The 12,550-nt window shown below is 38.7% G+C and overlaps 1 protein-coding gene across 2 annotated transcripts in view; it reads left to right on the forward strand.

The window, feature by feature from the left end:
* LAMA4 (laminin subunit alpha 4) overlaps nt 1–12,550 on the forward strand; it is a 145,654-nt gene that overhangs the window by 83,931 nt on the left and 49,173 nt on the right. For both annotated transcript variants that reach the window (XM_082731914.1, XM_082731915.1), the window contains exon 13: nt 10,824–10,972. In XM_082731914.1, coding sequence (XP_082588040.1) covers nt 10,824–10,972 — 149 coding nt within the window. The remainder of the gene's footprint in view (nt 1–10,823; nt 10,973–12,550) is intronic.

Raw genomic sequence — 12,550 nt, forward strand, 5'->3', positions numbered from 1 at the left:
CAGAAGCAAGACTGGATGACTGAGCTTTTCAGCTTCCTTTGTGGTATGGTGGCACAACTCACATATGGCTACTTAAATTTAGATTTAAATTTAATGACTTAAAATGAAATAAATTAAAGTTGAATTCCTCAGTTGAATTAACCATATTTCAAGGGCTCCATAACATCACGTGTGGCTAATGGCTACTAAATTGGACAGCATAGATCTCCTGGCAGAAAGTGCAACTTAGAGCCATCCTACTCACTCTTTACTTGTAAGTTGTGTATGTAATAAAGCTAGCATTCAAATCAATAAGAGACATATTTTTAAAGTAGAAAATTTCCAGTGAACCAGACAGTCCCCAAATTACTCTTAACTCATTTGTATTACCTTTGAAAGGATATAATTTTAAAGTCATCTGATCACCATCCCCTTCTTTGACAATTTCAGCAGCAAGCTCTCTGTCTTCCTTTCCATCCCTAATCCCATCACTATCTTGGAGACATCAAAATCCAGATGGATGATCCCACTAGCTTTCTGACTTCTGGCTCCTATAACTTCTGTCCAACAAGATTTTCCTCCAGCCCACCCTGTTATCCCTGCTATGGCCATACCGAGGTCTTGTCATCAATATCAGTACCTCCTTCCAAATCCCAGTGTTAAGCCCCACCCTCTCTTATCTCACTTACTCTGGAATACCCACTTCAGCAATTCTCTGACCACATGGAGACCTCCTCCAGCTCATTACCCTGCTCCTCTCATATCCTCTTCTCCCTCCTTAAGTAACTAAAATGATCAGTACAGTAGTCCCTCTTATCCATGGTTTTGCTTTCCATGGTTTCAGTTACCCACAGTCAACCTCTGTCTAGGAGCAGATGATCCTGCTTCTCACATATCCTCACAAGGCCACTTGTAGTCTAATGCTACAGAATAAGACCTACATCAGTCACCTCACTTCATCTCCTCACACAGGCATTTGATCATCTTGCATCATCACAAGAGGGGTGAGTATGGTTAATAAGATATTTTGAGTGGGGCAGGGGGAGGAAGAAGATGGTAGAAGAGGAGGAGACCTAAATATCCTTGGGTCCCAGGAGTTCAGCTAGTTATCAAATCATTCTGAACACCTACACACTCAACAGGAGAGAGAAGAGAAGAAGAGCAGCAATTCTAGGAACAGAAAAGCGACCACTTTCTGGAAGGTAGGATGTGTGGAGAAGTGAATCTGAGGCAATACACTAGAAGATAGACCACGGGGGGAGGGTCCAGCTCCTGGCAAGCAGTAGAGAAGTGGAGCACAAAATCAGAACTTTTAGAAAGTCCGCTCCACTGAGGGACATCACTCCAGAGGCTACACAGGGCTGGAGCCCTCACAGGGACAGTATGGTCTCAGAACCCATGAGATCCTGAGGGTTCCCTAAGTGTGGCAGAGCTCCCAAGTATCAGAGTGGGGAAACCGGCTGCAGAGATGGAGCCGAAGAGCGGGCTCTCAGCTCAGGGTTACCTTAAACTGTGACTGAGGCACAGTTGGGTTACTCCTCTTCGAGCAGGGACCCCATAAGCTGCAGATCCAGAGAGACCCCTTCCTTCCTCCTCTGGGAGGAGTGGCACAGGAGCATGCTGCAGTAATCTGCTGGGTTTGGAGACTCCGAACGGGGCTGGGCACTGTTTCTATTTCTCTGCACCAGAGATGGAGACTCTTGGTCACAGGCTGGATGAACACAGAGCATGGCCAGAGACCAGGGAGACAAGAGTGACGGGCTGCTTTTCTCTGAGGGCATACTGAGGAGGAGGGCCCCTGAGCCTCAGCTCCTACAGGGCCAGAGATTGGGGGACCACCATCCTCCCATCCTCCAAAGCTGTACAGAAAGTGTTCAAGGAACAAAAGCTACCAAAAGCAAAACTGAGAAGATTACTTAGCCTGGCTGCTGGTAAGGGCAGTGCAATTCCACCTTGGGCAAAGACAATTGGGAATTACTGCAACAGGCCCCTCCCCCAAAATATTAGCAAGAACATCGAGCCAAGAACGAATTGACCAATCAGTGAGAACTGCAGAACTCCAGAGCTAGGGGAATGCAACACATAGAATTCATGGTGTTTTCCCCACAATTCTTTAGTCTTTCAAGTTAATTTTTTTTAACTTGAAAATTTTTTTTCTTATTCTATTTTTTTAATTTTTCCTCTTTCCTATTTTAACCTTTCTTTTAACTATTTTAACAATCCCTTTTTAAAAAAATCTTTTTTAATTTTCATTGTTATAATCATATTCTATCCCTTCATTGTATTTAACCTTATTTTTTATATACATATAGGTTTCTCCTTCTTTAAAATTTTGGGATACAGTTTCTTCTAACAGATCAAAATATGCCCTAAATCTAACACATGGCTTTGTTCTAGTCTCCAGCCTGATCACGTTCTTTCCTCTTTTTTTTTTCTTTTGTTTTTCTTTCTTCAACCAACTTCTTGTCTTATCAATTCCTTTTTTAAACTTTTTTTAAATTTTCATCTTTGCAGTCATATTCCATCTCTTCATCGTGTTTACCCTCATTTGGTGTGTGTGTGTGTGTGTGTGTGTGTATATATATATATATATATATATATATATATATATGGTTTTTATTTCTTTAAAATTTTGGGAGACAGTTTCTTCTAACAGACCAAAATACACCCAAAATCAAGTGTGTGGTTCTATTCTATTCTATTCATCAGTCTAATATATCTAGTATATGTATAATTCTTTTTTTCTTTCTTCTTTCTTCTTCCCCTGGTTTTGGGTCTCTTCCAATTTGGTTTGTGTATATTTTTCTGGGGTCATTGCTACCCTTTTATTATTTTGTTCTCTCATTAATCTATTCTTATCTACATAAAATGGCAAAGCAAAAAAAAAAAAAAAAACTCACCTCAAAAAAAAAAAAAGAAAAGAAAAGAAAAAGAGGCAGTACTGATGGCTAGGAACCTAATCATTATGGACATTAGTAAGATGTTTGAACTAAAGTTCAGAATGCCAATTATCAAGGTGCTAGCTGGGCTCAAAAAAAGCATGGAAGATACTAGAGAATTGCTTGCTGGAGAAATAAAATCCCTTTCTGGAGAAATAAAAGAACTAAAATCTAACCAAGTTGAAATTTAAAAAGGGTATTAATGAAGTGCAATAAAAAATGGAGGCTCTTACTGCTAGGATAAATGAGGCAGAAGAGAGAATTAGTGATATAGAAGACCAAATGAGAATAAAGAAGCTGAGAAAAGAGAGATAAACAGCTATTGGACCACGAGGGGAGAATTTGAGAGATAAGTGATACCATAATATGAAACAGTATTAGAATAAATGGGATCCCAGAAGAAGAAGAAAGAGAGAGAGGGGCAGAAGGTATATTGGAGCAAATTATAGCAGAGAATTTCCCTAATTTGGCAAAGGGAACAAGCATCAAAATCCAGGAGGCACAGAAAACTCTCCCAAAACCCTTCAATACCCCATCATCTATCTAATAGTAAAACTTACAAGTCTTAGTGAGAAAGAGAAAATCCTGAAAGCAGCTCGGGACAAGAGGTCTTTAAGATACAATGGTAGAAATATTAGATTGGCAGCAGACTTATCCACCGAGACCTGGAAGGCCAGAAAAGACTGGAATGATATATTCAGAGCACTAAATGAGAAAAATATGCAGCCAAGAATACTATATCCAGCTAGGCTGTCATTAAAAATAGAAGGAGAGATTTAAAAAGCTTCCAGGAAAAATAAAAATTAAAAGAATTTGTAAATATCAAATCAACCCTGCAGGAAATATTGAAAGAGTCTTCTAAGCAAAGAGAGAGCCCCAAAGTAACAGACCAGAAAGGAACAGAGACAATATACAGGAACACTCACCTTACAGGCAACACAACGGCACTAAATTCATATTTCTCAATAGTTACCCTGAATGTAAATGGACTAAATGCCCCCCAATTTAAAGACACAGGGTATCAGAATGGATAGAAAAAACAAGACCCATTGATATGCTGTCTGCAAGAAACTAATTTCAGACCCAAAGACACCTCCAGATTTAAAGTGAGGGAGTGGAAAACAATTTACCATACTAATGAACATCAAAAGAAAGCTGGAGTGACAATCCTTATATGAGGTAAGTGAGATTTTAAGCCAAAAACTATAATAAGAGATGAGAAAGGACAGTATATCAGACTCAAAGGGTCTGTCCAACAAGAAGATCTAACAGTTTTAAATATCTATGTTCCTAACATGGGAACAGCCAATTATACAAACCAATTAAACACAAAATCAAAAAAACACATTGAAAATAATACCATAATAGTAAGGGACTTCAACACCCCCCTTCACTGAAATGGACAGATCATCTAAACAAAAGATCAACAAGGAAATAAAGACTTTAAATCACATGCTGGACCAGATGAACATCACAGATATATTGGGAACATTCCATCCCAAAGCAACAGAGTACACATTCTTCTCTAGTGCACATGAATAGATCACATCCTGGGTCACAAATCAGGTCTCAACCAGTACCAAAAGACTGGAATCATTCTTTGCATATTTTCAGACCATGGTGCTTTGAAACTAGAACTCAGCCACAAGAGGAAAGTTGGAAAGAACTCAAATACATGGCTGCTAAAGAGCATCCTATTAAAGAATGAATGGGCCAACCAGGAAGTTAAAGGAGAAATTTAAAAATTCATGGAAACAAATGAAAATGAAAATACAATTGTTCAAAATCTTTGGGACACAGCAAAGGTGGTCCTGAGAGGAAAGTACATAGCAATGCAAGCCTTTTTCAGGAAACAAGAAAGGTCTCAAGTACACAACCTAACCCTAAACCTAAAGGAACTGGAGAAATAACAACAAATAAAGCCTAAACCCAGCAGGAGAAGAGAAATAATAAATATCAGAGCAGAAACCAGTGAAACAGAAATCAAAAAAACAATAGAACAAATCAACAAAACTTGGAGCTGATTCTTTGACAGAATTAATAAGATTGATAAACTCCTGGCCAGACTAATCAAAAAGAAAAGAGAAAGGATCCAAATTAATAAAATCATGAATGAAAGAGGGGAGATCACAACCAACACCAAAGAAGTACAAACAATTATAAGAACATATTATAAGCAAATATACGCCAGCAAATTTGACAATCTGGAAGAAATGGGTGCATATAAACTACCAAAACTGAACCAGGAAGAAATAGAAATTCTGAACAGATCCATAACCAGTAAGGAGATTGAAGCAGTCATCAAAAATCCCAACAAATAAGAGTACAGGGTCAGATGATTTCCCAGGGTAATTCTACCAAACATTTAAAGAAGAATAAATACCTATTCTCCTGAAACTGTTCCAAAAAAAATGGAAATGGAAGGAAAGCTTCCAAACTCATTTTATGAGGCCAGCATTACCTTGATTCCAAAACCAGACAAGCACCCCATCAAAAAGGAGAATTACAGTCCAATATCCTTGATGAACATGGATGTAAAAATTCTCACGAAAATACTAGCCAATAGGATCCTACAGTACATTAAAAGGATTATTCACCAGGACCAAGTGGGATTTACTCCTGAGCTGCAAGTTTGGTTCAACATCTGCAAGCCAATCAATGTAATGCAATACATTAACAAAACAAAGAACAAGAACCATATGATACTCTCAATAGATGCTGAAAAAGCATTTGACAAACTACAGCATCCTTTCTTGATCAAAACTCTTCACAGTGTAGGGATAGAGGGGACATACCTCAATATCATAAAAGGCATCTGAGAAAAACCCATAGTGAATATCATTCTGAATGGGGAAAAACTGAGAGCTTTTCCCCTAAGGTCAGGAACACGGCAGGGCTGTCCACTATCACCACTGCTATTCAACATAGTACTAGAAGTCCTAGCCTCAGCAATCAGGCAACAAAAAGAAATAAAAGACATCTGAATCAGCAAAGAAGTCAAACTCTCACTCTTTGCAGATGATATGATACTTTATGTGGAAAACCCAAAGACTCCACTCCAAAACTGTTAGGACAGAATAGAGAGCCTAGAAATGGACCCTCAACTCTATGGTCAACTAATCTTCAACAAAGCAGGAAAGGATGTCCAATGGAAAAAAGACAGCCTTTTCAACAAATGGTGTTAGGAAAATTGGACAGCCACATGCAGAAGAATGAAACTGGACCATTTTCTTATACCACACACAAAATGGATGAATCACCTCAATGTGACACAGGAATCCATCAAAATCCTTGAGGAGAACACAGGCAGCATCCTCTTAGACCTCAGCCACAGCAAGTTCTTCCTAGAAACATCACCAAAAGCAAGGGAAGCAAGGGCAAAAATGAACTGTTGGGACTTCATCAAGATCAAAAGCTTTTGCACAGCAAAGGAAACAGTCAACAAAACCAAAAGACAGCCAACAGAATGGGAGAAGATATTTGCAAATGACATATCAGATAAAGGGCTAGTATCCAAAATCTATAAAGAACTTATCAAACTTAACACCCAAAGAACAAATAAACCAATCAAGAAATGAGCAGAAGACATGAACAGACATTTCTCCAAAGGAGACATACAGTGGCCAACAGACACCAAAACGTGCTCGACATCACTGGGCATCAGGGAAATATAAATATAAATATAAACATAAATATAAATATACACACATTTACTATTCAGCCATAAAAAAAACCCACAAAATCTTGCCATTTGCAATGAAATGGTTGGAACTCGAGGGTATTATGCTAAGCGAAATAAGTCAATCAGAGAAAGACAATTATCATATGATTTCTCTGATATGAGGAATTCGAGAAGCGAGGAGGTCATGGAGAGAAGGGAGGGGAAAAAATGAAACAAGATGGGATTGAGGAGGGAAACAAACCATAAGAGATTCTTAATCTCAGGAAACAAACTGAAGGCCACTGGCAGGTGGAGGATAGGGATAGGATGGCTGGGTTATGGACATTGGGGAGGGTATGTGCTACGGTGAGTGCTGTGAATTGTGTAAGACTAATGATACACCGACCAGTACCCCTGAAGCAAATAATACATTATACGTTAATTAAAAGAAGATATTTTGAAAGAGACCTCATTCTCATAACTTTTATTACAGTATATTATTATAACTGTTCTATTTCATTATTAGTTATTGTGGTTAAGCTCTTACTGAGCCTAATTCATAAATTAAACTTTATCATAGGTTTGCATGCATAGGAAAACCCTAGTATATATAGTTTGGTACCATCCACAGTTTCAGGTACCCATTAAAGGTTTTATAATGTCTCCCCCATAGATAAGAGGGACTATTATATAATCATTATTTTCAAACACCCTTAACTTGTATACCCACCTCTGCCCCCCTACTGTACTCACATGAGAATTCTATTCCCATATCTTAGTAAACCCAAGTATCCCCAGCATCACGGCCATACCAGAGAAGTCAACATAATGAACAGCCTACCTCCTCTTTTGTCAGTCTGTTTGGTGAATTTGCTTCATGCTGCACTGAAATATAAAAGCAAAGAGAGGAAACTTCCCTAATCTTTCCTCCCCAGTTCTACCAGTCCACCTACATCTGTATTTACCCTTGTACCTCCCTTCCTCATATAGTTAATGAAGTGTCCCTTTTCCTGTCAAAGTCCAATCTCCCCACCTATGCTCTGAATCCAATCCTTTCTCGGCTCAATACTCCCCAAAGTATTCCCTCTCTCTTCTGTGTTATCCAATTCTTATTCTCTATTGATCCATTACTACCAAAATGTTAACATTCTGTAACTTATTCCCTGTCCTTTAAAAAAGGAAAGAGCTTGCCTACATCTCCTGTAATCTCTGCCCCATTACTCTACTCTGCTCAGCTTCACAGCAAAACACCTCAAGAATCATTGACCATCGTCATTCCCACCCTCCAGCCCCCTGGTGTCTATTGTACTCAACCACTCCAAATGGGATTGCATGCCCCTCCACTGAGACCGTTATCCAGTTCACCAATGAACTCAACATAGCTGAAACTGTGGTTGCCTCTTCCTCTCCCTGCTGATTAAAGTTTTCCTCCTTATATAAACACTCAGAGCTTTCATCCTGGCTCTCCAGTACCCCACTCACCTGGTCCTCCTCCCACTTCATTGGTCATGTTTTCACCTCTACACATCCTCTATGTAGTATATATTGTAGTAAATATTTTAGGTTCTGTGGCCACATATAACCACGCTCTCATTTTCTTTTTTGTTTTTTGTTTGTTTGTTTTTATACAAAAAAATAATACTCTTTTAAAATGTAAATAATATTCTTAGCTAGAAGCTATATAAAAATAGGCCTCAAGTGATTTTTGGCCCAGAACTCTGTCCATCCTTACTCTGGTATAATGACTGGCTCAGTTCTCAGTCCTAGGCCCTCTTTGGTACTTACACTTTCTTCATAGTTGATCCCATTGAATCTCATGGCTTTAAAGAACAATCGTATGCATGATCCCACAATTCATACCTCCAAATTTCATACTTCCAGTATAATCACTTTACCTGGTTATTCCACCCCCAAGACTACATGATTGTAGAAGGCAAGAACTGTGTCTATTTTTTTAACTTAATTTTATTTTTTCAGTGTTCCAAGATTCATTGTGAATGCATCACACCCAGTGCTCTATGCAATACATGCCCTCTTTAATACCCACCACCAGGCTCACACAACCCCCACTTCCCTCCCCTCCAAAACCCTTGCTTTGTTTCTCAGAGTCCACAGTCTCTCATGGTTCGTCTCCCTGTCTGATTTCCCACAACTCCCTTCTCCTCTCCTTCTCCCAGTGTCCTCCATGTTATTCCTTATGCCCCACAAGCAAGTGAAACCATATGATAATTGTATTCCCAGAATGTAGCATAGTTCCTAGCACAGAGGGTTTATTTCTATGGAGAGAGTATTAATAAGTTTCTAGCCATTTGGTAGGTCATCTGGGGAACAATATTTTTTTAAAAAGTATATTTAGTTGGTGAAGCCACCTGAGTAATCAGATTTGTTCCTGGATAGCAATTGGTTGATTTTGAGAGGGAAAATAACATGATCATATTTGTTTAAAAGAAAGATCACCACTCCTGTAGGAGGGTTCGGAGTCGGCTGAAAGATTTAAAGTCTGGGCTGGGAGGGAGGAGTTAGATTATTCAGAAAGGGAAGCGCTAAGTCAAGTCTGAGCAACACCAACTTTTACAGTCTCCTTCCTGGACAGTGAACCAGGAGACCCAGGAGAGAGCAATGTCACAGAAGCTAGGGAAAGAGATTTTTAAGACAAAGGCAGTGACCAACACTGTCACAAACCAGATAAATCCAGTAACTAAAGACAGGAAAAGTGGGTCAAATGGATCTGGCAACTTGGTGTCTGACAACTGGAGATCTTGGCAAGAACCATTTTTTGTGGAATGCACCGCATCAACAAAGAAAAGAAGCTAGAGGGGAAGCTAGAGTCAAGGAATAGGTTTTATTTGTTTGTTTTTAATGGGAGAGGTTAACTGGGCATGTTTACATCTGAAATGGGAGTCCGTAGCTAGGGAGCAAGAAGAACAGAAAACCGGGCAGCATGCCTTATACAGAAAAGGAACGCTTTTCCTCTTAAAGTATGAGGAAGACGTATATAAAGTTGTGCTATAAATAAGTGTATAGGGGATTTTTGGTGGAGGGAAGGAGCTGGAGGATGGTGGCAAAGAGTTGTTTGCAACTCTTCTTTGTTAGTATTGGAGTCTGTGAGGAGAATAGTAGCCCCTTTCAGCTCCCAAGTTGTAAACAAGTTGAAAAATAAATAAAATAGTAAATATAAAGTCCAAGACTATAACCTTCATTCCTGATGCAGTTAAGTTGAGGGCATGGTTTTAGATCTCTTAGCCAAGTGGGGTTGCTAATATTCAATTCCAGAATTAGGCACGGCTGCCCACTCAGGTAGACAACATTGCAAGGTTCCTATAGGTTTCTGCCTAGAACAGCTTTCATTAGAGACAAACACAGGAAAACTCGGGCTTTCTGCTGGCAGCTTGAGACCAAGAGGCAGAAGGTAGAATTGAATAGAGCCTACATAGTTATTCCCCCCAAATTTACCAATCAAATAAACCAGTTCCTCTCTCAGGAGCAGAGTGAAGAAAGAGGTGGAGAGGTCTGAGGTTTCATCAGTTGAGCTCCCTTTATATGGAGGAAACTTCAGGAGTATGGAAAAAAATGATTCCTGCTACAGTTAGTTGATGTCTCCTAAATTAAAAAAAAAAAAAGAAAGAAAGAAAGAAAAGAAAAGGGAAAAAAATACAGTGATCTATTTAGAATCAGACAGTGATGGAGGAAGGAAATACGATTGGCTTAAGAATGGTGACAATGTTTAGACTCACTACTTGAGTGACTGGGGAAAATGAATGATGCTTATTAGATTCAGTAACTGAAATATCATTAGTTTGAATTTCTGCTTTGTTGGAGTAGTAAAATAAAAAATAGACTGGAGTGGGTCAAAGAGTGAATTAAAAAGCAAGGGAATAGACAGCTAACATAAACACTTTTTTGGCTCTATATTGCTATGGAGGGAAAGAAAAGTAAGGTAATAACACTGGAGAGATGTGTGGGTAAAGGAGGTTTTTTGTTGAGCTTGTTTTGTTTTGTTTTCAGGTGGGAGAAGGCAGAGCATGTCTGAAAGCTAGGGAAGCAATCAGTAGGAAAGGAGTTTTTGAGGATGCAAGAGAAATAGATAAAAGTCTACTTAAAGTACTTCAGACTGCTGTATACCTGACCTAAAATTTACCGAACCTCATAATAAGGAAGACTAGAGATTATCTTCTGGTGCTCCCTGGGGAGAAGATTTTAAGTTATTCTATATTTCAATTCACTTTTTAAAATATTTTCTTTAGAGTGCTTCAGGGATTTATGCGGAAATAGATGGAGCCAAAAATGAACTACAAGGAAAACTGTCCAACCTAAGTAATCTTAGTCATGATTTAGTCCGAGAGGCTGTTGACCATGCACAGAACCTTCAACAAGAGGCTGATGAATTGAGCAGGTAATATCCTGGTTTTAGAAATGCAAATATCTATGTAAGCTGAATAACTCATTTTTATTCAATTCCATGTACCCGAGTTACAGGTTAGCAGGTTGGGTTTTGTGTTGGGTTTGTTTGTTCATTTGTATGTTGCTTGGTTGGTCAGTCTGAGAGCCAGCCAGTCATTGTTTATTGCCATTGTTTTGGGGAGAGTTTTTTGGTTTAAAAAAAAAAAAATCTGTCAGATTAGAGACCTGTGTTGCAGAGGGGGTGGTTCTGCTCCATAATTATTAATAGGGTGACCTAAGACATTTTGGTTAGGGGCCTAATGCTGCACAAAATATTATCAAGTAAGGGCACCTGGGTGGCTCTGTCAGTTAAGCAACTGACTCTTGATTTTGGCTCAGGTCATGATCTCAGGGTCATGAGACTGAGCCTCGTGTCTGGCTCTGTGCTCAGTGTAGAGTCTGCTTGAGATTCTTGACATTCCTTCTCACCCTCTCCTCCTGTCCCTCAGCTCTCTTTCTCTTTCTCAAATAATAAATAAGTAAACCTTTTTAAAAATGATTAAGTAAATGAGATCCCTCTACAAGGTCTAATTCTACCACCATCACATATTTATTTCACATACAGCATTAGCTTTTTACACCCAAGGGTCTTAAGTAAAGTTGGTTGGAAGTTGGCAATACAATTGACTTCTGGTAAATTCTCATAGACACTCAGCAGGAAATGTTTGATTTCAACACCTGATTAAGAGAGAATCAATTGACAATTTACCTCACAGCGTCTAGAAGAGAGTCACACACCCTTTGGGCATTCAATTAATGTTAATTGAAATGTACTGAAAGATTGGAATTGAATTCATGACCTTGAAATGATAGGTAAATGATGAGATAATTATAGAGAAAGACTACAAACCTGGCAATTAGGAAAAAGGATCAGTAAAGGTCATGAATAAAATAAGAACCAATAATAACTCTTGTTCAGACTTGAACTACCTTTTTATTCCTGGTTGTCAAAATTCTCAAATATCCCTGCAAATTTTCTGAGAATTGAAAGGAAGAGAGGAGACAGACAGAGAAAAATAGATGTTATGTAAAATCTTGGTGTCCGAGATGGCATTATATCCATCTAGTGGATATAATCCAGGCAATTTGCTTTTGATCAAACCAATAAAATGAAGCTTAGATAAAATATGATTCAGACAATATACTGTATTGAAATAATATTGTTTCTGAGATCTCTCTTGTGTCTCTCTTCACTGGTTTTTTGTCCTCTTAGTGAATCTTCCTGTTGGTTGGGATCCCAACACATACCTTCACTAAATGCACAGTGTTCTAGCACAATTCTAAGAAAGTTACCCATGCTATATATGAAGAATTGTTCAGAAATATCAATCACCCTGAAGTCCCTTTTGCATGTAGGATATTTCGGACTGGGTATATTCAGGGAAGCATTGAAATTCATAGATGTCTTTCCCTCAAAATCTGAACATTCTTCATCTTCTATCTGGTGACCCGGTGATTTGCTTCTTGTGCATAAAACAGAGATAAACATAATTCATCAAGAAACTTCCATTTCAAAAACACATTTTTATTT

This window comes from Mustela nivalis (genome assembly GCF_964662115.1).
Source record: "Mustela nivalis genome assembly, chromosome: 5".
Classification (NCBI taxonomy): domain Eukaryota; kingdom Metazoa; phylum Chordata; class Mammalia; order Carnivora; family Mustelidae; genus Mustela; species Mustela nivalis.